Source organism: Gopherus flavomarginatus, chromosome 12 (assembly GCF_025201925.1).
Source record: "Gopherus flavomarginatus isolate rGopFla2 chromosome 12, rGopFla2.mat.asm, whole genome shotgun sequence".
NCBI lineage: Eukaryota > Metazoa > Chordata > Testudines > Testudinidae > Gopherus > Gopherus flavomarginatus.
In genome coordinates, this window is record NC_066628.1 from 1,211,220 (window position 1) to 1,234,773 (window position 23,554).

Here is a 23,554-nt window from a genome sequence, read left to right on the forward strand (position 1 = left end):
CGCAGGCACCAGTGTCTGTCCCCGCTGGGAGTGGTCAGCCGGCGGACGAGGGCTTCCCGAGACCCCCCCTTCCTAGGCGTAGAGGAAGGGCGGGGAGGAGCCCAGTGTATACCGAGGGCACCGTGACACCCCCGGCCAGCAGGGGATCCTCCCGGCAACGCTCGGCATCCGTGGAGCGGATGCGGCTGGAATATGAAAGGGAGCTGAGACGGGGGGAGCTCGAGTTAAAGAGGCGAGAGCTGGAGGAGAAGGCGAAACAGCGTGAACATGAGGAGAACCAGCGTAAACATGAGGAGAACCAGCGTAAACATGAGGAGAACCAGCGCCAGCGTGAGTGGGAGGAGAAGGAGAACCAGCGTAAACATGAGGAGAACCAGCGCCAGCGTGAGTGGGAGGAGAAGGAGAAACAGCGTAAACATGAGCTGGACCTGGCCCGGCTGAGGAGCAGTGAGGCTCCGGCTGCGGTGAGTGAGGGGGGACCCAAGCCTACAAAGAGCTTTGATAAGCACTTGCTGCCCCGGCGTAAGGAGGGGGAGGACATAGATACCTTCCTGACGGCCTTTGAGAATGCCTGCGAGCTGCACAGGGTTGACCCTGCAGACAGGATCGCAGTTCTCACCCCCTTACTGGACTCCACAGCCGTGGAGGTGTACAGCCGACTGAAAGGGGCGGAGGCAGGGGACTACGAACTGTTCAAACAGGCCCTGCTCCGTGAGTTTGGGCTGACTCCTGAGATGTACCGGAAAAAGTTCCGGAGCCAGCGTAAAACCCGTGAGGTCACATACCTACAACTGGTCAACCGGGCGCAGGGGTATGCCTGCAAGTGGACAGCTGGGGCCCAAACTAAAGAGGACCTGCTTGACCTATTCATACTGGAGCACCTGTACGAGCAGTGCCCGTCCGACCTGAGGCTGTGGTTGATGGACCAGAAGCCGGAGAACCCGCAGCATGCAGGCCAGCTGGCCGACCAATTTGTGGACAGTCGGGCAGGGGATGGCAGGGAGGAGTCTCGAAGGAGCAGGCCTGCCTCAACGCAGAGAGAGTGTCAACATGGAACCTCCCAAAGGGGGCCTATGGAGAACCCCCCCAAAAGGGGAACATCCAGCGGCAGGTCCCTCCGATCCACTCAAGGGGACCCACGAGATATGGGCTGCTATCGCTGTGGCCAACGAGGTCACATACGGGCCCAGTGCCCCAAGCTCAGGGACAGACCAAGCAGACCCAACCCGCAGAGGGTGGACTGGGTAAAAACCCAATCGGAGGAGGGGCTACATTCCCAGGAAAGGGGGGTTGGCAACATACCACCTATGGATGCTCCCGGTTCCGGGTTTTTGGTTTACCGGGTGGGTGCGGGGCTGCCCCTCCGGAAAGAGTGCATTGTTTCCCTGGAAGTGGATGGGAGGAAGGTCACTGGGTACTGGGACACGGGCGCAGAGGTGACGCTGGCCCGGCCCGAGGTGGTGGCCTCAGATCGGATGGTGCCCGACACCTACCTGACCCTGATGGGCGTGGGCGGGACCCCATTCAAGGTACCCGTGGCAAGGGTACACCTGAAATGGGGGGCCAAGGAGGGCCCCAAGGATGTGGGGGTACACCAATATTTGCCCACTGACGTGTTAATGGGAGGGGACCTTGAGGACTGGCCTAGTAACACCCAGAGTGCCCTGGTCGTGACTCGTAGTCAGAGTCGGCAAATGGCACTGCACCCCGAAAACGGGGAAGGTACTCGACCTGAGGTGCAGGACCCTAACTCAGGGAGCGGGGAACGCCCAGGGGCACGGTGCAGAGAGGCTGCGGCCTCAGACCCAGCCAGCAAGAGAGAGCCGGTCCCCATTCCTGTCCCAGCTGCTGAGTTCCAGGCCGAGTTGCAGAAAGATCCCTCCTTGCGGAAGCACAGGGACCGGGCTGACCTTAGTGCGGTACAGACCATGAGGAGAGGTTGCAAGGAGAGGTTCCTGTGGGAGAAGGGGTTCCTGTACCGAGAATGGGCTCCCCCAGGGGAAGTAGAGTCATGGGGGATCAGGAGGCAGCTGGTGGTTCCCCAGAAGTTCCGTCACAAGCTGTTGTACCTGGCCCATGACATCCCTCTCGCAGGGCACCAGGGAATCCAGCGCACCAGGCAGAGGCTGCTACAGAACTTTTACTGGCCTGGGGTCTTTACCCATGTCCGACAGTACTGCCAATCCTGTGACCCCTGCCAGAGGGTGGGGAAGGCCCGGGACAAGGGGAAAGCGGCTTTGAGGCCTTTACCCATCATAGAAGAACCTTTCCAGAAGGTGGCCATGGACATAGTGGGACCTCTCAGCAAGACGACCCGGTCAGGGAAGAAATACATCCTGGTGGTGGTGGATTTTGCCACTCGCTACCCCGAGGCGGTGGCCTTGTCCTCTATCGAAGCAGACACAGTGGCAGATGCGCTGCTGACAATTTTCAGCCGGGTGGGGTTCCCCAAGGAGGTCTTAACGGACCAGGGGTCCAACTTCATGTCGGCCCTGCTCCGGTCCTTATGGCAGAAATGTGGGGTCCAGCACAACTGGGCCTCAGCGTATCACCCCCAGTCCAACGGGCTGGTAGAAAGGTTCAACGGGACGCTGAAGATGATGCTAAAAACATTTATGAACCAGCACCCGCAGGACTGGGACAAGTACTTACCTCACCTGCTGTTTGCGTACAGGGAGGTACCCCAGGAATCTACCGGGTTTTCACCTTTCGAACTGTTGTATGGAAGGCGGGTGAGGGGGCCCCTAGACCTGATGAGGGACGAATGGGAGGGGAAGGCCTCTCCCGAGGGAGAGTCAGTAGTGGAGTATGTCCTGACCTTCCGGGAAAGACTGGCCGAGCTCATGGGCCTGGCCAGGGAGAATCTGGCCCGAGCCCAGAGGAGGCAGAAGGTCTGGTATGACCGCACGGCACGGGCCCATGCCTTCGCCACCGGGGATCAGGTGATGGTTCTTATCCCCGTGAGGAGAAACAAACTCCAGGCCGCCTGGGAAGGGCCCTTCAAGGTTATCAAGCAACTGAATGAGGTAAACTATGTGGTGGAGCTGTCAAACCGGGCACATCACCGTCGGGTGTACCATGTGAACATGATGAAACCATACTATGACAGGGGAAATATGGTGTTGGCCGTGTGTGGACATTGGGAGGGGCAGGGAGATGACCCCTTAGTGGATCTATTCCCTGGGACAAAAGCTGGTTCCCCCCTGGAGGCGATTCCCCTCTCTGAGCAACTGACCCCGGGCCAGCACGCTGAGATCAGAGGGGTGCTGCATCTGTACCGACAGCTGTTTTCCAACCAGCCTGGACGCACTAATTTGACTGTCCACCGGGTGGAGACGGGGTCACACCCCCCTATAAGATGCTCCCCTTTTCGGGTCACTGGTAAAACTGCCCAGGATCTTGAAAGAGAGGTCAGGGACATGCTGGCTTTGGGGGTGATCCAGCCGTCTTCCAGCCCTTGGGCCTCGCCAGTAGTGCTGGTTCCCAAGAAGGATGGGTCAATCCGGTTCTGTGTGGACTATCGAAAGCTCAATGCCATCACCGTATCTGATGCCTACCCTATGCCCAGGCCTGACGAGCTCCTAGACAAGCTGGGAGGTGCACGGTACCTCACCACTATGGATCTTACCAAAGGCTACTGGCAAGTGCCGCTGGACGCAGATGCCAGGCTGAAATCGGCCTTTATCACCCCTCTGGGGCTCTATGAGTTTTTGACCCTGCCCTTCGGCCTCAAGGGAGCGCCGGCCACCTTCCAGCGCCTGGTGGATCAGCTACTGAGGGGGATGGAGAGTTTTGCCGTGGCGTATATTGACGACATCTGTGTCTTCAGCCAGACCTGGGAGGACCACGTGTCCCAGGTTAAAGAAGTCCTGGACCGACTCCGAAAGGCTGGGTTAACAGTAAAGGCTGAGAAGTGCAAGGTGGGGATGGCTGAAGTATCTTACCTGGGCCATCGGGTGGGGAGCGGCTGCCTGAAGCCGGAACCAGCCAAGGTGGAGGTGATCAGAGACTGGCCTGCTCCCCAAACCAAAAAGCAGGTCCAGGCCTTTATTGGGATGGCGGGGTACTATCGAAGGTTCGTGCCCCACTTCAGTGCCATAGCCGGCCCCATCACTGAACTGTGCAAAAAGGGGAAGCCAGACAAGGTGATCTGGACTGAGCAGTGCCAGGAGGCTTTCCGGGCGCTGAAGGAGGCTCTGGTTAGCGACCCAGTTCTGGCAAACCCAGATTTTGACAAACCCTTTATGGTGTTCACCGATGCCTCAGACACGGGACTGGGGGCGGTGTTAATGCAGGAGGATGAAAAGGGGGAGAGACACCCCATCGTGTACCTGAGTAAGAAGCTGCTACCCCGGGAACAATGCTACGCGGCCATCGAGAAGGAATGCCTGGCCATGGTGTGGGCCCTTAAGAAGCTAGAGCCATATCTCTTTGGGCGACACTTCACCGTGTACACCGACCACTCTCCCCTGACCTGGCTGCACCAGATGAAAGGAGCCAACGCCAAGCTCCTGAGGTGGAGCCTGCTCCTGCAGGACTATGACATGGACGTGGTCCATGTGAAGGGAAGTGCCAACCTGACAGCGGATGCGTTGTCCCGGAGAGGGGACCCTGAACTTCCCCAGGTCACTGGGCAGAGTGACCCCGCTCAGTTCAGTCTCGAAGGGGGGAGAGATGTGATGCAGTAGGGACTGTCTGTGTGGGGAGTGGGAGAGCAGGGGAGGACTTTAGGGGATGGACGATGCCAGAGCCTGTAACCTGAGCTAGGTAAGGGAGGGGAAAGGTCAACACCTTTGCCCGGGAAGGGGACAAAGGAAGGGAGTGGCAGGAGGGAAGCAGTTTGAGTTTGGGCTTGGGGCTGGATGGGTGGAATTCAAGGTATCCTAGCTAGGATCCAAGCACCCTGAAAGCCCAGAAGGACTCGGTGGAGGGGTCCTGACTGTGCCTGCAAGCTCTGCTGTAACCTGTGTTCCTGTTGTCCAATAAACCTTCTGTTTTACTGGCTGGCTGAGAGTCACTGTGGGTCCCAGGAAGAGGGGTGCAGGGCCGGACTCCCCCACACTCCGTGACACTGGCCGACCTCCATCCATTCCCAGGCACACCCCTCCACCTCCCTCCAAACCCCACGCCCATCCGCAGCTCCCTGCGGTACTTGCCTTGGGTCTGGGACTCAGGGAACTATGCAAGGGGGCCTGCTCACATCTGCACAGACCCCACGGCCAGCTCTGTACCATTTCCCAAATCACCCCATGAACCAGGTGCTGAGTCCCACTTCCAAGAGTGGCCTCACCACTCAGTGGCCAGATTTCCCAAGGGGTTTAGGCACCTAACACTGCAGACAGGGTGTTTTTGTAAATCTTACCAGTGCCCATCTGTGTGTAAACCCCTGGCTCAGCAGAAGCAAGTGACAGGGCCAGGGTCACCCAGGGACTCTATGACAGTACCAGGAGTTGCACCCAGGGCTCCTGGTTTACAGGCTGGCACCTGAGCTGCTGGGCCACTCTTGCGTGGCTCTGGCTGGAAGGTTTTGTCTGGCTCTGTTAGTAACACAGCCCCCCGCTCACACCCCAAGCCCCCTCCCCCTAAGCCTATGTATCTGCCGCCCCCCGGCCCCACTCACCAATCACAGCTATAGCGAGGAAGACGAAGGCCCCGGACAGGAAGGGCACGTCGGGCCGGGATAGCCCCACCAGCCGGCGCAGGGTGGCCCTGGACTCCCACTCCGTGTCCTCTGCGCCGGGCCCCCCGGCCCTATCTCCCTGCCCCAGGGCCCCCCAGGTGAGCTGGGCCAGCCCCACTGCCCCATAGCTCAGCAGCAGCCAGGCCCAGGGGGCACCGGCCAGCAGGGCAGGGGGCACGTCGGGCAGGGGCAGGCAGCTCCGCAGGGTGAGGTACAGGGGGGGCAGCAGGCACAGGGCAGCCAGGGCCCTGGGGAGGGACAGGTGGGGCTGATCCGGGGCCAGCAGCCCCCAGGCTCCCCAGAGCCCCAGGAAACGCACAGCAGCTTCCAGCCAGGTGGCCGGCAGCCCCAGGGGGGCCAGCGAGGGGACGCCCCAGCCCAGCAGGGCCAGCAGGGCCAGGTCGCAGAGCAGCAGGGGACAGCCCAGACGCAGGGTGAGGGGCAGCGGCATGGTGGAAGACAGTCTGCAGAAAGAATGAGGGGAGTTACACAGGGTAGGGGGGCTGGGGGCCCACAGCACTGGATGACCCCCGATGCCTTACCCCAATCTGTCCCCCAACCCTGCCCTATACCCGAATCTCCACTATCTTGGACTCCAGTTCCCACCCCCTGCCCCCCACCCATCCCAATCACAATCTACCCCCAATAGCTCCATCTCCACCCTATGCCCCTGAGCTGCACCCTACCCAGCACCCCCACGTACCTCCCACTCATTACCCCGATCCAGTCCCGGTTCCCCCCGTCCCCACCCACCCCGATATGCCCCCCAGATCCCAACGCCCCTCTAGCCCGCACCCCAGCAAAGCCAGCCCTTCCCAGCCACACACTGGGGCTCCGGGGGGAGGGAACAAACCACCCCCCGATCCCCGGCAATGCCCTACGCGCCCGCTGCTGCCCCGGGGCCCGGCACCTGCGGCTCCAGCTCCGGCTCCGGCTCCGGCTCCGGGTCCTTCTCGCGGGGCGGCAGCCCCCGGACCCCGCCGAGCCCGCCCGGTTTCGCTTTCGGGGGATTCCCGGGCCGGGCCGGGCCCCGCCCGCTGCTGCTGCCGCCTGCGGCCGCCAGGGGGAGCCCGGGCTGCACCGGCCGCGCTCGGCTCCAGCTCCCGGTCCCATCCGGCCCCCGGCCCCATGCACCTGTCCCGGCCCCCGGCCCCCGCCACGGCCCCATGCACCTGTCCCGGCCCCAGCGGCTCAGCAGCATCCTCCAGCTGGGTGACCAGGCAGCAAGTGTGAAACACCGGACGGGGTGGGGGTAACAGGAGCCTATGTAAGAAAAAGACCCGAAAGTCAGGACTGTCCCTCTAAAACCGAGACATCTGGTGCCCTTACCTCCAGCAGAGGGGCCGGGGCCAACCTGCCCCCGCATGAGCCCCGGCTGACCCGTGCAGCCCGCACCCGCAGGGCTGGGGCCAGGGGCCTGGTCACTGCAGGGAAGGGGCGCGGGCTCTGGACATACAGGTGCTTGGAAGTCGAAGGGGTCCCGGGGTTGGGCTCAGCCTCCAGCTGCCCCGGAGACTCCCGGCCTCGGGCCAGAGCCGCCGAGGGAGTCCGGGTCCGGCGAGGTCAGATCCCCGCGGGTTAAAGACACCCGGGGTGAGTGTCTGAGATTCTGCTTCAAACCTCGGCTCCCGGTGGGATCCAGCCTGGGGGATGGGGCTGGGCTCCCCGGGGTCCTTTCGCTGCCCTTGGAGTGCAGAGCCTGGATCAGTTGGGGGGCTGAGTGTCAGGACTGAGGGGCACTGGTGGAGCTGTGGGCAGAGAGGCCTCAGGGCTGGGTGAGTTTGGGCAGAGCTGTATGGGGGGACCCCCAGGCTGGACCAGCGGGGCAGGGTCAGACTGGGAGGTGCTGGCAGAACTGGGCGGGAAGGGAGCCCAGGGCCGGCAGCGCAGGGTTGGGGGCACCAGCAGCACAGGGCAAATGGTTCCTGGTTTTCCTGGCGCTGCACTAACCCCCTGGGAATTTCTGTGCCTGCCTCCCATTGCCTCTGCTTCATTATAAAACTCAGTTCCCCTCATCAACCACCCAGATCCCCTTCACCCCCATTCCCGGCCCAGCCGCCAGGAGACACTTTAAACCGATGCCACACGTTGGAGTTTTCACTGTTTCTCTTTATTGCATCGCACAGAAACCCGTTAACCGCATCCCGTGCTCCCTCCATCGCTCTGGCCCTGAGTCTCCTGCGTCCCTGAATCCGGAGCCCCCGGTCGCTGGCCCGTCTCACTTCCTGGCCTCCAGGTACTTGTGGATCAATTGGCTGACGTCGGTCTTCTCCACCTTGATCCATCCATCCTCCTTCATGTGATACACTGGGGGGAGAAGGACATGGGAGGGTCAAGGGCAGCCAGCAGGGGACCCCACAGCGCTTCCAGCCCCCAAGGACATGGGACCCAGGAGTCTGGAAGGGCATCCCTAGGGTGAGCCCAGCAGTGCTCCCAACCCCCATGGAGTGAGGGGATGGGACCCAGGCGTCCGGGACAGCAGTGCAGGATGCTCATCCCTGAGGAGGGATGGGACCCCAGTGTCCTGGTCAGGAGCGGCGCCAGGGTCTTTGGCGCCCTAGGCGGGGGTACTTCCGCGCTGCCGGTCATTGGTGGGAATTCTGCGGCGGGGAGGGGTCGTTCCGCGCTCCAGGTCTTCGGGGCACTTTGGCAGCAGGTCCCGGAGCGAGTGAAGGACCCGCTGCAGAATTGCCGACGACGACCCAGAGCGCAGAAGGACGCCCCCCTGCCGCAGAATTGCCGCCAAGGGCAGGAAAATACCACTCTCCCAAATCCTGGCACCCTAAGCGAGCGCCTAGGTCGCCTAAATGGAAGCGCCGGCCCTGGTCCTGGTGCTCACCTCCCAGGGGTCCCGCCCCCGTCCTGATGCCTTACTGTTGACGACGCCCCCGGAGTAGGCGTCGCGGTGGGTGGCCTGGGCGATGGCGCGGCGCCCCAGGTCGTAGGCCTGCTCCACGCTGAGGTCGGGCCGGTACCCGCTGTCCATCACCCCGTAGGCGTAGCTGTTCCCGCAGCCCGTGGAGAACATGGGGCCGGAGAGACGGGTGCCATTATCGTCCACGTAGTACAGGCCGGGGCCCTGCGGGGATGGGGCAGCTGGTGAGACATGGCTGAGACCAGCGGGGGGTTGGGGGTGCGTCTAAGGACTGGAGCTGCCCGGGTCAGATCAGAGGTGGGGAGAAGCTCTGTGGGGCCTGAATCTCAAAGGAAAGGGGGGCCCCAACAGGGAGACTGTGGACTCTGATATCAGGGGGTCTTTGAGCCAGGGGAATCCCCTGTAGAGGTGAAGGTGGATGGAGACGCGGGAGGGCTGAGCTATGGGGCACTGAGGCAGCCTGTGGGGTCCCCCCCAAAGTCCCCTGCCATGTGGCTTGGGGCAGGTGGCCCAGACAATACCTTCTTGTCCCAGCCGCAGATCATGCTGCCCATGGACAGCCCCATGCCCCGATACTCGCACATCATGTTTGACAGCAGCTTGGAGGCGGCTGAGACGCTGATCCGCTCCTTGTTCCGCAGCTGGTACAGCCTGGGGTAGGGGGGAGGCAGACCCCAACATGGGGTGAGTCTCAGATCCCAGACCCTTGAGCTCTCCACCTCAAACCCCTTCCCACCATGGGGTCCCCTCCTTGAGTACCCACCCCCCCACACACTCCAGACCCTCCCTGAGCCCCCATCTCCTAAGTCCCCTGTCCTGCACACCCATTCCCTGCCCCCCTCCCCGGGCGGGCACCTGCAGTGCTTGGCGAGGAGCCGCTCCCAGTACTGGCAGTCGGCGGCGCTGCCCGACATGGTGCCCAGCAGGTAGGGGTTGATCTCGATCACCTTGTTGGCCTCCAGGGTGGCTGTAGGGAAGGAGAGACAGGCCCTGAGTGACACGGGCAGATGGCTGGGGGAGGGTGTCGTGGTGGTGGTGGTGGTGTGTGTGGGGAGGGGCATGGGGGGGCTGGTCTGATCCTCCAGGTGCATATGGGGTCACGAGCTGGGTCAGCTCTAGGCCAAGGGGTGGGGTGGAGGCGCTGGGCAGAGGGATGAGGATGGGGTGGGGAGCTGGAGCTGTAGACACCTGCTCTCACCTGCCAGGTTCCTGGACACAACCCTGCACGAGGGAGGGGCGGACGGAGCCAGCCAGGCCCAAGGGGCTGTAGGGATGGGGGCGGGGGGAAGGGCTGGGTAAAGTGGCCCAGGAGGGGAGAGCTGGGGGGCTTCGTCTCACCAATGTAGCTGCCAGCCGATGCCCGGGAGTCAACAGCCACGACGACCCCGTGCTGGAATTTGAAGGCCAGGGTGGTGGTGCCGTGGGCCAGCTGGATCCGCACCCGGTCCCGGCCCTCCTCGGAGTAGGTCTGCAGGAACTGGGCCGGCTGGGGGGGGGGGGAAGATGGTGAGGGAGGCTCTCCAGCCCTGTCCCCCCTGCCCAGAGCAGTACCCCCCTCTCTGCCCCCCCATGGCACTTCCTCCTCTGCCCCACCGCCAGGGCACTGGCCCCATCCTGCCCCCCCATGCCCATGGCATTGCCCCCACTCCCCACCGCCACCCCCGACTGCACTGACCCCCAGCCCCCCCATTGGCGCTGCCCTCTCCCTGCCGCCCCTCCGCACTGACCTGCTCCCCCCTCGGCAGGGCCAGCTCGGGCGCCCGCAGGCCGAAGCTGTAGTGATCGGATCCCCGGGGCGCAGCGGCGGCTCCGGGGGGGGCCCAGTCCCAGCCCCCGCGGGGGGGCCCGCACACCTCGACCAGCGCCATCGCCTCGCTGCGCCTCCCGCCTGCTCTGAGCGCCGGGGGAAGAGAAACCGAAAGCGGCAGCTGGGGAGGGACCGGCCCGGCCAAGGGCGCGCTGGAGAGGGGCGCACGGAGAGCGCACGGGGCGCCCTGGGGAGAGGCGCAGTGGGAGGGGGTGAGAGCGCAGGGAGATGTCATGGGGCGCTGGGGAGGGGGGCTGGGGCGCGGGGGGCTCTTAGGGGAGGGAACAGCTGGACATGGGCGGGCGCAGCGGGACCAGCGCGCTCCAGGGGCGCATGGAGAGGGGCTGAGAGCCCAGGGGGGGTCGGGGGGCGCCACGGAGAGCGCACGGGGCGGGGCTGAGAGCGCGGGGGAGGTGTCCCGGCGGAGGGGGCGCACGGGGTGCGGGGGCTCTTAGGGGAGGGAACAGCTGGGCATGGGCGGGCAAGTGGGGCCAGCACGGTCCAGGGACGCATGGAGAGGGGCTGAGGGCGCAGGGGGGTCCTGGGGGGGCGCACGGGGCGGAGTGAGAGCGCGGGGGGGAGGTGTCCCGGAGGAGGGTGCGCTGGGGAGGGTCTGGCGGGTTCACGGGGTGTGGGGGGCTCTTAGGGGAGGGAACAGCTGGGCATGGGCGGGCGCAGCGGGGCCCGCACGGTCCAGGGGCGCATGGAGAGGGGCTGAGAGCGCAGGGGGGTCCGGGGAGGGGCCCACGGAGAGCGCACGGGGCGGGGCTGAGAGCGCAAGGGGGTGTCCCGGCGGAGGGGGCGCACGGGGTGCGGGGGCTCTTAGGGGAGGGAACACCTGGGCATGGGCGGGCGCGGCGGTGCCCGCACGGTCCAGGGGCGCATGGAGAGGGGCTGAGAGCGCTGGGGGGGTCGGGGGGCGCAGGGGAGCCCAGGGGAAGTCCTTGGGGCGGGGCCCTGGGCAGCCAGCGTGGAATGTGGCACCGAAGGGCGCAGGGATCCCCCCACGCGGGGCACGGGGGGGGGCGCAGGGGGTTCCCAGCAGCCACGGGCCGGTCCGCCCGACACCCTACAGCAGCGGGAGGGGAGGGGTGTGACCCTCCCTGCGCTGCCCCCATCCGGCCCCAGGGGCGCTGCTCCGGCGCTGGGCGCAAACGGGGGCAGGGGGGCAGCTCTAACCTGGTGCAGCCCGATCTGCCTGGTAACTGCTGACGCGAGTCCCCCCCTTGGGCGGGGCTCGGCTAATGACACCTCCCCCTACCTGGCACTGCCCTGGGGCGTTCGCAGCTTCCCCTCCCTCCCTCCCCCCCAGCACTGCCAGGGGCGTTCACAGCTCCTCGCCCCCAGCACTGCCCCTCCGTTCCCAGCCTGGGGCGTTGCAAAGCTCAGACAGAGCAGAGTCTGCACCAGCTCCTTGGCACCCTGGGGTCCCCCCTACCCCGGGCAGGGACCCCCCTAGCGCACAGGGGAAGGGACACAGCAGCATGTTCCAAGAGGGATCCTTCCCCCCGGGGTTCCAGGCGCCTGGATGTGAGGCTGGGCCCTGGGGTGACCTGGTGCTGCGGGGCGGGGGGCAGCAGACCCCAAGGATCAGGCAGGAAACACATGAGAAAACAGACACTTTTTATTACACACAAGCCAGACAAACACCAGCCGCCCCACCCCTCACTCGCTCGCCTCGACTCCCCCAGCAGAGCCCCCGTGCTGGGGAGGGGCCCCGGTCTCTCTGCAGCACGATGGGTCTCAGAGCTGGGGTTTGTCCAGAGATGGAGCCCCCTGCGCACCCTCTGGTCCTGTGTCCTGTGCCGGGTCCCCAGGGCGAAGGAGCCGCATATGGGGGGGAAGCTCTGAGAACCCCCCACCCTGGGGAGGAACCACACATGCAGGAGGAGCTGAAACCCCCCTCCCCGGAGGATCCCCGGGGTGCCAGGCTCACGGCCCCCCAGCCCCCAGCCCACCCTCGGAGCCGCCCCCCGCGTCCCCGTTGAGCTGTTTCTGCGCCAGGCGCCAGTAGCTGCCCCGACACGCCAGCAGCTCCTGGTGGGTGCCCTGCTCCCGGATCTCCCCCTCCTCCAGCACCAGGATGCGGTCGGCTCGCTCCACGGCGCTCAGGCGATGGGCGATGAGCAGCACCGCGCGCCCGGCCCGGGCCCCCTCGTAAATCTCCTTCTCCACCTGCAATGGCAGATGCCCGGGATAAGAAACAGTCTGATGCGGGGGGCTATGTGGGGAACGCCCCTTCACCAGCTGCCACCCCCCACCCCAACCCCTGCCCCAGCCAATGGAGTCTTTGTCAATACCCCTCACTCCTGACCCACAACCCCCTGCTAGCCCTGGGCTCTCCCCCAGCCCTGCCACTGCCCCTCACTCCCAGCCTGCGGCCCCCCCATATCACTCACCCACAGCTGACTCTCCGTGTCCAAGGCGCTGGTGGCGTCGTCCAGGATCAGCACTCGGGGGTTTCGGAGCAGGGCTCGGGCAATGGCCACCCCCTGCCTCTGCCCCCCCGAGATCTGCCCCCCCATCTCCCCAACATCTGTGGGGGGGAGCTGAGGTCAGTGCCCTGTGAGGCATGTGGGTAGCGCCCCCCCACTCCATCCCCCCTAACACACACCCTGGGACAGGGCTGGGTGCTGTGTCGTGGCCTGTGGGGAAGGGTTCTGGGGTTGCTAGAGAGTTTACTGGGGGGTCACAGGGTGGGATATGGGCTGGTGCCTGTGCTATGGCCAGTGGGGAAGAGGAGGGGGCAGTTGGGGTCCCAGGGGGGTTGGGGGTCACAGGGAGGTACTAGGGGAGGGGTATAGGGTTCCCACGGGAGTGGGGGGTACCAGGAGGTACTGGGGTGCTGGGGAGGGGTATAGGAGTCCCAGGGTAGTGGGAGGTCCCAGGGGTACTGGGGTGCTGGGAAGGGGTATTGGGGTCCCACGGGGGTTGGGGTCACAGGGGGGTACTGGGGGAGGGGTATAGGAGTCTCAGGAGAGTGGGAGGTCCCAGGGGTACTGGGGTGCTGGGGAGGGGTATAGGAGTCCCAGGGTAGTGGGAGGTCCCAGGGGTACTGGGGTGCTGGGGAGGGGTATAGGAGTCCCAGGGTAGTGGGAGGTCCCAGGGGCACTGGGGTGCTGGGGAGGGGTATAGGGGTCCCAAGGGGGTGTATAGGGCTCAGTACCTGTGTCGTAGCCATGGCTCAGCCGGGCGATGAAGCCGTGGGCGTTGGCGCGCCGGGCAGCCCCCGTCACCTCCTGGCGGCTGCGCCCCCCCAGCCCGTAGGCGATGTTCTCGTGCAGTGAGCGGGCGAACAGCACCGGCTTCTGGCTCACCAGCGCCACCTGCAGGCGAGGGGAGATGGAAAGGGACCAGGAGATCGAGGGGCTGAGACCGCACAGACTCACCGCACCTAACGGGGGGCTGACAGAGGCTGAGGGGCCCCAGGGACCTAGTGTGGAGCTGGCTGGATCAGGCCCCCCTGAGAGGATCCTGCTCCCGCGGAGTTCCTCTCCCCAACATCTGGGATCCCTGCCCCACGTGGGGTGACGGAGGGAGGTGGGGCGATGCCCCAGACATTGACACGCCAGGGGGTGTGGAGACACCTGAGCGGGGTGGGAGGGTACAGGGGGTACCTTGTGGTGCAGGTAGTGGTGGGGGGAGGGGATGCTGGGGGAAGGGGGGGCAGGTAGGTACCTTGCGATGCAGGTGGTGATGGGGGAGTGGATGCTGGGGAGGGAGGTGAGGGGGCAGCAGGGGGGTACCATGCTGTGCAGGTAACGATAGGGGAGGGGATGCCGTGGGAGGTGGGTGGGCAGCGGGGGGGGGGGTTACCTTGCTGTGCAGGTAGCGATGGGGGGAGCAGTTGAGGGGTGACGGGGGGGGTTCCTTGCTGTGCAGGTAGCGATGGGGGGAGCAGCTGAGAGGTGACGGGGGGGGGTTCCTTGCTGTGCAGGTAGCAATGGGGAAGGGGATGCCAGGGGAGGTGGGGGGGTGGCAGGGGGGTACCTTGTTGTGCAGGTAGCAATGGGGGGCAGCAGGGGGGTACCTTGCTGTGCAGGTAGCAATGGGGGAAGGGGATGCCGGGGGAGCAATGGGGGGCAGCAGGGGGGTACCTTGCTGTGCAGGTAGCAATGGGGGGAGCAGTGGGGGGGTGGCAGGGGGTACCTTGCTGTGCAGGTAGCAATGGGGAGTGCTGTGGGGGGCTGGCAGGGGGGGTACCTTGCTGTGCAGGTAATGATGCTCGTACTCCCGCAGGTCCCGCCCGTCCAGCAGCAGGCGCCCGCACTGGGGCTCGTAGAAACGCTCCAGCAGGGCCACCAGCGACGTCTTCCCCGCGCCCGATGGGCCAACCAGCGCCGTCACCTCCCCGGGGCGCAGCTCCAGAGACACCCCCTGCGGGGGAGGGGGTTAGACATGGGGAACCTTCCCCCAGCCCTGGGCCCTCCGGCACCCCTCCCCTATTCCCCCCTTCCTCCCCTGGTGGCTCTGCCCCCACAATCCCCAGTCTGACCCCCTGATCCTCCTCCCCTGCAGCCCCCCATAACCCCTCCAGCTACTGCCCCCCAAATCCTTGGTTCTGCTCTGGAACCCCCTGAATTCCCACTCCTGACCCAAACTCTGTGCTGGGTCCCCCACCGGGTACCTTGAGCACAGGGGCATCATCCCGGCCGGGGTAGGAGAACCAGACGTCCTGCACCTGGAGGTGCCCACGCAGGCTGGGGGGGGCCAGCGTCCCAGGGGGGCTGATCTGGGGCGTCCGCTCCATGTACTCAAAGATCTTCTCTGAGGAGCCCACGGCCTTCTGCACGCTGGGGTAGATGGAGAGCAGCACCTGGGGGACAGGGGGGGACAGGCTGGGTGAGCTCACTCCACAGCCCCCCACTCACCCCCCATCACTGGGGCAGACAGGGAGCAGCACCTGGGGGACAGGGGGGGACAGGCTGAGTGAGCTCACTCCACAGCCCCCCACTCACCCCCCATCACTGGGGGGCCCAGAAGGTCAGGGCTGGGTGTACCCCCCCACAGCCCCCATCCCCAGGCAGGTGGCCAGCAGCCCCTGGGAACAGGGGACCCCCACACTCACCTCCACGGCCGTGGTGAACTGCATCTCGTAGAGGACGAAGGTGACCAGGTCCCCGGTGCTGACGGCCCCGGCGGTGACCAGTCGCCCCCCATAGTACAGGATCCCCACCTTCAGCGCCAGCCCCGACAGCTGGGGGGGACAGAGTGTTAATGGGGGTCTGCCATCCACCCCAGGGAGCTCTGGGGGGTCCCCATCTTATGGGGGAGTGATGGGGGCTTGGAGCTTTGGTCAAGGCTGTGGGACCCCACTCTGATGGGGAGAAGGGGCCCAGCATGACTCCCCCAGGGGGGCCCCTTTGCCCTTCCCTGGCCCCCTCTGCCACCTCCCTATCCCCCAGAGATACCCCTCCTGTCTGACCCTGAGCATACGCCCCCCGTGCTCCTGCCACGGCCATGGGATACCAGGCCCCGCCCGCCCGTCCCAGGGATAGTGTCTTCTGCCCCCTGCCCCCAGGGTTACCACTCTCCCCTGGCCCCTTGGTACAGTCTGCCAGCGCCTTCCCCGGCTGCACCCTGCCTCTGTACCCCCATTGCCATGGCAGCCCTACAACCCTCGCTGCCGTGGCGCCTCCCCCCGTTGCCGTGGCGCCCCCACGACACCCCCTTACGCTGTTGGTCCACATGGAGGCGGCGTAGGCGGCTGCCTCCTGCTTGTTGAGCCGGTAGGTCTCCTGCAGCCGCTGCCCATAGCGCCGGGCGGCCCCCTCCTCGTTGGCAAAGCTGCGCACCGTGGCCATGGCCTGGAAGGTCTCCACTGCCACCTCATTGGCCTTGGCCAGGGACTCCTGCACCCGCTGCGCCAGGCTCTGGGGCGGAGCGGGGGGGTCAGAACAGGGGGCTCTGGGCACCCCTCCGCCTCCATCCCCCTGCCCAGCCCCAGATCTGTTTCCGAGTCGCTGCCCCCAGGGTAGAGCCCCAGCCTGTGAGTCCAGCCCGCACTCCTCGCTCCTAGCCGTACATGTACACGTAGCCGAATTAAAACGCAGATCGTTTGCCTGCACCCGGCTTACCCAGCGACCTGCCCCATGTCACCGACCCGACACTTTCTTTTCTACCCCTCCCCAGTTTGTGTGTCATTTGCAGACTCTCTCAGTGAGGGCTGGTGTCAGAGTAGCAGCTGTGTCAGTCTGCATCCGCAAAAAGAACAGGAGTCCTTGTGGCACCTCAGAGACTAACACATTTATTTGAGCAAAGTAACAGAACCCCACTAGCCATCACCTTCAGCTCCCAACTAATACCTCTCAAGTGCGTCATCAAGGATCTACAACCTATCCTGAAGGACGATCCCTCACTCTCACAGACCTTGGGAGACAGGCCAGTCCTCACTTACAGACCGTGCCCCAACCTGAAGCAAATACTCACCAGCAACCACACACCGCAGAACAAAAACACTAACCCAGGAACCTATCCGTGCAACAAAGCCTGATGCCAACGCTGTCCACATATCTATTCGGGGGATACCATCATAGGACCTAATCACATCAGCCACACTATCAGAGGCTCATTCACCTGCACATCTACCAATGTGATATATGCCATCATGTGCCAGCAATGCCCCTCTGCCATGTACACTGGCCAAACCGGACAGTCTCTACGCAAAAGGATAAATGGACACAAATCTGATATGAAGAATCATAACATTCAAAAATCAGTCGGAGACACTTCGACCTCCCTGCTCACTCAGTAACAGACCTCAAAATCACAATTATTCAACAACAAAACTTCAAAAACAGACTCCAACGAGAAACTGCAGAATTGGAATTAATTTGCAAACTGGACACCATTCAATTAGGCTTGAATAAAGACTGGGAGTGGATGGGTCATTACACAGAGTAAAAACTATTTCCTCACGCTAATTTCCCCCTCTACTGTTACTCACACCTTCTTATCAACTGGGCCATCCTGATTATCACTACAAAAGTTTTTTTCTCCTGCTGACAATAGCCCACCTTAATTGATTACTCTCGTTATAGTTAGTATGGCAACACCCATTATTTCATGTTCTCTGTGTATATCTGTCTTTCTACTGTATTTTCCACTGCATGCATCCAATGAAGTAGGTTTTAGCCCACAAAAGCTTATGCCCAAATAAATGTGTTAGTCTCTCAGGTGCCACAAGGTCTCCTGTTCTTTTTTCAGTGAGGGTTGTAGGTTTTCTTTCAGATCATGGATAAGACGTTTAATAGCACAGGGCCAAGCACCGATCCCTGGGGGCCCTACTAGAACCCCCACCCCGAATGACAATTCCCCATTTACAGTTACATTTGAAGACCAATCAGTTAGCCAGTTTTTAACCCATTTTGTGTGGATCCTGGGCACCCACAGGCTGCCGTGGGGGGTGGGAAGGAGGGGCAGTGGGGAGCAGTGCAGAGGGGGCAGATGGTAGGGGTGAGGGAAGGGGGGAGATACTAGGGAGTGGGGAGGGGCGGTACCTGGTGGAATTTCCCGGAGAGCTTGGGCACCAGCAGGACGAGGGGCAGCGGGGGGTGTGGGTGGGGGGCTGACCAGCATGGAGGGAAGTGGGGAGCAGGTTGGGGGGCAGGGGGCTGAGCAGCGTGGAAGGAAGTGGGGGGCAGGTTGGGGGGCAGGGGGCTGAGCACGGCGGGGGGCTGGGGACAGGCTGTGGGGCAGAGGCGCGGTACCTGGTGGAATTTCCCGGAGAGCTTGGGCACCAGCAGGATGAGGGGCAGCGCGGGGTGCGGGCGAGGTACTGAGCACGGCGGGGGGCTGGGGGGCTGTGGGGCGGAGGGGTGGTACCTAGTGGAATTTCCCGGAGAGCTTGGGCACCAGCAGGACGAGGGGCAGCGGGGGGTGTGGGCAGGGGGCTGAGCAGCATGGAAGGAAGTGGGGGGCAGGTTGGGGGGCAGGGGGCTGAGCACGGCGGGGGGCTGGGGACAGGCTGTGGGGCGGAGGGGCGGTACCTGGTGGAATTTCCCGGAGAGCTTGGGCACCAGCAGGCCGAGGGGCAGCGGGGGGTGTGGGTGGGGGGCTGACCAGCATGGAGGGAAGTGGGGAGCAGGTTGGGGGGCAGGGGGCTGAGCAGCGTGGAAGGAAGTGGGGGGCAGGTTGGGGGCAGGGGGCTGAGCACGGCGGGGGGCTGGGGACAGGCTGTGGGGCAGAGGCGCGGTACCTGGTGGAATTTCCCGGAGAGCTTGGGCACCAGCAGGATGAGGGGAAGCGTGGGGTGCGGGCGAGGTACTGAGCACGGCAGGGGGCTGGGGACGGGCTGTGGGGCGGAGGGGTGGTACCTAGTGGAATTTCCCGGAGAGCTTGGGCACCAGCAGGACGAGGGGCAGTGGGGGGTGTGGGCAGGGGGCTGAGTGGGGCAGGGAGCTGGAGGCAGGCGTGGGGTGGGGGACTGGGGGCAGGTTGGGGGGCAGAGGGCTGAGCACGGCGGGGGGCTGGGGACAGGCTGTGGGGCGGAGGGGCGGTACCTGGTGGAATTTCCCGGAGAGCTTGGGCACCAGCAGGACGAGGGGCAGTGGGGGGTGTGGGCAGGGGGCTGAGTGGGGCAGGGAGCTGGAGGCAGGCTGTGGGGTGGGGGACTGGGGGCAGGTTGGGGGGCAGAGGGCTGAGCACGGCGGGGGGCTGGGGACAGGCTGTGGGGCGGAGGCCCGGTACCTGGTGGAATTTCCCGGAGAGCTTGGGAACCAGCAGGACGAGGGGCAGCCCCACGGCGGTGAAGAGCGCCAGCCGCAGCGACACCTGCACCATGAGGCCGAAGAGGAAGACTCCCCGCATCCCGTACCACATCAGCAGGTTCAGCTTCTCGCTCAGCGCCTCGCTCACAGCGTCCGTGTCGGCCGTCACCCGCGACGTGATGTCCCCTGGGCGGGGGCAGCAGAAAGGGTCAGTGGGGGGAGAGGGGGACGGATCCTGGAGCGATTCCACAGGGACCCGTCCAGCCTGGGCCGTCCAGCCACACATCACCCTTGTTCCTGTCCCTCCCTCCCTCATTCACAGCGTCTCCAGCCAGCCCTGCTCATGTATTTAGGGGCTAGTTGGGGGGTGGGGGTGGGAGCCCTAGCAGGGAAGTAGGAGTTTGTGACAATGGGGCAGGGCCTGGCTGTGGGTTGGGGCAGGGGGAGGAGCCCAGGGGGTGTCTGTGGGGTCAGTGTGGGGCAGGGGGCTCAGGGTGGGGGGGAGCCCTGGGTGGGGGGTCTGTGGGGCAGGGGAGGGGTCCCATACCAGTGCGGTTGGCATGGAAGAAGGTGATCTCCTGGTGCAGGATGGGGGGGGAGTCCGGGGGGAGTGTCTGTGGGGTCGGTGTGGGGCAGAGGCAGGGGGGTTTGTGGGGTCGGTGTGGGGCAGAGACAGGGGGGTCTGTAGGGCAGGAGTGGGTCCCATACCGGTGCGGTTGGCATGGAAGAAGCCGATCTCCTGGTGCAGGACGGAGCTGAAGACCCGGCTCTGGATTCGCATGTGGATCCGGTTCATGGTGCCGTTATAGAGACAGTCGGACACGAACTCTGTCACTGCGCTGTGGGGGTGGGGGGCAGTGGTTAGTGCTGGGGCTACTGCCTGCCCCCCAACTCCCTGCTCCCCCAAACCCAGCCACCATCCCCCCAGACCAGCCCCCGACTCCCTGCCCCCCACACAGTCACAGTCACCCCAGACCTGTCCCCAAACATCCATCCCCCCAAACTCAGCAACCATCCCCGAGACCTGCCCCCCAACCCCCAGCCCCCCAAACCCAGCCAGAATCACCCCAGACCTACCTCCCAATTCACTGTCCCCCCAACACAGCCACGATCCCCCTAGACATGCCCCTGAATTCCTGTAGGGATCTTGTTATACACATCCCGCACCCCATGACCCCAGCTCCCCTCCACCCCCCATGACCCACCTCTTCTCCCCACGCTCCATACACATTGACCCCACCCCGTGAGCCCAGCTCCCCCAGCCCTACCTGCCCACGGTGATGAGGGACATGGCCCAGATGGCCCGGACGAAGGCCGAGGGGTCGTTCTCGCTCACAATCCAGTCGGTCATGCGCCCCGTGTAGTAGGGGATCGCCATCTCCCCTGCAACCCAACAGCACATGGGGTCAGGACTCCTGGCTTCTCCAGGGGAGTGGGGGCTGGTGGGTTAGAGCACGGGGGGCAGGGAGCCAGGACTCCTGGGTCCTACCCCAGCTCTGGGAGGGAAGTGGGGGCTGGTGGGTTAGAGCACGGGGAGTAGGGAGCCAGGACTCCTGGGTCCTATCCCAGCTCTGGGAGGGAAGTGGGGGCTGGTGGGTTAGAGCACGGGGAGTAGGGAGCCAGGACTCCTGGGTCCTATCCCAGCTCTGGGAGAGGAGTGGGGGCTGGTGGGTTATAGCAGGGGGGGGCTGGGAGCCAGGACTCCTGAGTTCTCTCCCCAGCTCTGGGAGGGGACTGGGGGCTGGTGGGTTAGAGCAGGGGGCCAGGAGCCAGGACTCCTGGGTTCTCTCCCCAGCTCTGGGAGGGAAGTGGGGGCTGGTGGTTAGAGCAGGGGGGGCTGGGAGCCAGGACTCCTGAGTTCTCTCCCTAGCTCTGGGAGGGCACTGGGGGCTGGTGGTTAGAGCAGGGGGGGCCAGGAGCCAGGACTCCTGGGTTCTCTCCCAGCTCTAGGAGGGGAGTGGGGTCCAGTGGGAGAGTCCAGAGAGGCCACCTCTCACCCATTCAGGGTCATTTCCTATATTTGTGCAGCCTTCGTTCTGTGAGTGAGCCCAGCAGACACAAATCACACTAGCCCAGGACCCTGTGACCGTCCCACCCACCCACACACACCTCGTCAGAGGGCCCAGTAATGCACACAGGACTCAGTCAGGGTCAGGGCCCCGTCGCGCCGGGCGCTGAACAAAGAGGAAGAGACAGTCTCTGCCCAGAAACAGGACAGAGGCGTATAAACACACAGCTGGTTTCTGTCCTATCTGGCCCCTGGGCAGGGACTGGCTGGCTCAGGGGGGCAGGGAACAGGACACGGGGCCTTTCCCCCTCGCGCCCGCAGCCACGGTCCCCCTGACTCACCAAGTGAGGACAGCACCAGGAACCCCGCGATGGCCACGAAGCGCAGCAGGTCCGGCCTCATGCAGGCCAGCAGACGGCCCAGCGAGGCCGAGGGCCTCAGATCCCCCTTGCCGGCAGGGAACAGCTGGTGCCAGAGCACGGCCACCAGCCCCGCCACGCCGTAGGTCAGGCCGAAGACATCCCCTCGGCCCCAGCCGTGCAGCAGCTCCGAGGGGGGTGCCCGGGGCTGGGCCAGCGCCTGCAGGGTCACATAGCTGGGCAGCAGCAGGCTGAGCAGGGCAGCCAGGGGCAGCAGCGCGTCCCGTAGCCCCCCGGGCAGGCCCTGCCCCCTGCCGCAGGCAGCCTGGGCGCTCAGGCTCAGCAATGCCCATCGCACCAGCGCCACCCCCCAGGCCAGCGCCAGGGGGTCCCAGGCCTGCAGCGGGGGACAGAGCAGCAGGGCCAGGCGCAGGGTGAGGAAATCCAGCAGCATTGCCAGGGGCAGGGAGACCCAGGCCACGGCCAGCTTCATGCCAGGGGCCGGTCCCTGCAGCGCTCAGCAGTGAGTGTCTAAATCTCCTAGTCCCAGCTGTGGCTGGTCCCTGCAGCGCTCAGCAGCGAGTGTCTAAGTCTCCTAGACCCGGTGCGGCCGGTCCCCGCCGGGGGCGCCCTCTGGCGGCCGCTCGGGTCACTGCGCTCAGAGCCGCGCCGGAGTGACCGCAGAACCTGTCCTGCCGATCCAGTTCCACTCCGCTTGGGGTCTCCCCCTTTCCCGGTGCGGGCCGGGGTCTGGATGCGGCTGCTCCGGGGCTAGCGGATCCCAGGCGCCGGGGGCAAGTCCTGGTCCGGCTCCGCAGCTGCCCCGTGGAAACGCGCCGCCCGCAACTCCCGGCCTGGGCGAGGAGCCGCGAACTGGGGGTCGGAGGCGGAGAGAGGCGGGTCTGGACCCCGGTTCGCCGCCCGCCCTGGGAAGTCCCCGGCTGCCCGGATCCGCTTCTGGGAAAGGAGGCGGCTTCCCGAAAGTGAAAGTGAAACCGGATTAGCGCAGAGCCCGCCCGGGGGGGCCATAGCGCGTTACATGGGATGAGCTCGGACCCGGCTGAGCGGGGGGGAATAATGGAGCCTGTTGACCTATGAATAACGGGGGGAGCTGCCCCCCCCGCCCCATAGCAAGCGACGCCCCCTGGCTCCGCACAATTACAGCCGGGCTGGGGGCTCTGCGCTGACTGGGGGCGAGGGGGCAGGGACCCTGGGGCAGAGGCTGGGTGTGAATTACTGTTGCATGAAATAATAAATCCCCCCCCCATGGCGCAGATCCCCCTCCCTGCACCTGCAGCTCGAGGGAGGGGGGTATTGAAGCTCACATGTGTCCGCAGGATTTCTGCTCCCAGCCAGCCCGGCGCAGCGAGGGCTCAGACTGAGCCCAGGCCGTGGGGTCCAGGCAGGTCTCTGTAGCTGTGGGACTCACATTGCGCCCGTCACCGTGGCCTCTGGGCACCTCACAGGCAGTTGTGGAATTATTGTCACACCCCTGCTGCCCCCCCTCCAGGGCTACCGGCCCAGGTTACAGCTGGGGGCCCTGCAGCACCAGGAGCTGGACCCAGGTCTCTCCAGCCCCCGGCTAGTGCAGAGCCCCCAGCGGTCCTGGGATTCGCTGGACTGTCCCGCTTCGACCCCCATCCCCACCCCCATCCAGGCTGAAGTGGCTCCTGCCCTGTGGGAGAGGCTGGGCTTGGCTCCCCAATCCCGGCGGTGCAACCTGGCCCCTGGGACCTTTCAGGAGGCTGGTTGGACACTGGTGGGTGTAACACGCCTGCCTGGGCCTGTCTGCCAGGGGTTGGGGGGATGGGGCGGCCTGGCCAGGTCTCGGTGACTGAGGGGACGTCCACACTGCATTAAAGGCCCATGCCCCCCCCCCAGGTCTCAGGGCCGGTCCGGCTGACTCAGGATGGCGGGACAAGAAATCCCATGTGGATGTTGGGGCCGGGGCTGGAGCCCGGCTCTGGGGCCCTCCCTGAGATGTCAGGCCCTGGCCTCCAGGGAAGCCGGATTGTCCACACTGTGGCGTGTAGCCAGCAACCCGAGCCCGACTCAGCTGACCCGGCTGCCTGCGCCAGGGGCTTTTATTCCCGTGTGGATGGACCCTGAGTGGCACT

At 64.9% G+C, this 23,554-nt stretch overlaps 2 protein-coding genes across 2 annotated transcripts in view; both read right to left on the reverse strand.

The window, feature by feature from the left end:
* The window catches only part of LOC127033085 (uncharacterized), a 28,906-nt gene extending 6,476 nt beyond the window's left edge, over window positions 1-22,430 (reverse strand). The window contains exons 1-20 of the mRNA XM_050920888.1: window positions 21,420-22,430; window positions 20,339-20,453; window positions 19,779-19,909; window positions 19,051-19,256; window positions 16,038-16,235; window positions 15,431-15,559; window positions 14,990-15,178; window positions 14,566-14,739; window positions 13,529-13,688; window positions 12,762-12,898; window positions 12,299-12,537; window positions 10,283-10,448; window positions 9,894-10,041; window positions 9,411-9,522; window positions 9,077-9,206; window positions 8,555-8,759; window positions 7,903-7,987; window positions 7,010-7,034; window positions 6,591-6,730; window positions 5,621-6,144 (exon numbers count right to left, since the gene is read on the reverse strand). Of these exons, the coding sequence (XP_050776845.1) occupies window positions 5,621-6,144; window positions 6,591-6,730; window positions 7,010-7,034; window positions 7,903-7,987; window positions 8,555-8,759; window positions 9,077-9,206; window positions 9,411-9,522; window positions 9,894-10,041; window positions 10,283-10,448; window positions 12,299-12,537; window positions 12,762-12,898; window positions 13,529-13,688; window positions 14,566-14,739; window positions 14,990-15,178; window positions 15,431-15,559; window positions 16,038-16,235; window positions 19,051-19,256; window positions 19,779-19,909; window positions 20,339-20,453; window positions 21,420-21,930 (3,724 nt within the window). The 5' untranslated portion in view covers window positions 21,931-22,430. The remainder of the gene's footprint in view (window positions 1-5,620; window positions 6,145-6,590; window positions 6,731-7,009; window positions 7,035-7,902; window positions 7,988-8,554; window positions 8,760-9,076; window positions 9,207-9,410; window positions 9,523-9,893; window positions 10,042-10,282; window positions 10,449-12,298; window positions 12,538-12,761; window positions 12,899-13,528; window positions 13,689-14,565; window positions 14,740-14,989; window positions 15,179-15,430; window positions 15,560-16,037; window positions 16,236-19,050; window positions 19,257-19,778; window positions 19,910-20,338; window positions 20,454-21,419) is intronic.
* On the reverse strand, window positions 7,769-10,573 carry PSMB8 (proteasome 20S subunit beta 8). Its single transcript, XM_050920290.1, has 6 exons — window positions 10,283-10,573; window positions 9,894-10,041; window positions 9,411-9,522; window positions 9,077-9,206; window positions 8,555-8,759; window positions 7,769-7,987 (listed from the first exon to the last, which is right to left on the reverse strand). The coding sequence occupies exons 1-6, from the start codon at window positions 10,421-10,423 to the stop codon at window positions 7,899-7,901; spliced, it is 825 nt and encodes a 274-aa protein (XP_050776247.1). The 5' UTR covers window positions 10,424-10,573; the 3' UTR covers window positions 7,769-7,898.
* Window positions 22,431-23,554: the final 1,124 nt, after the last annotated feature.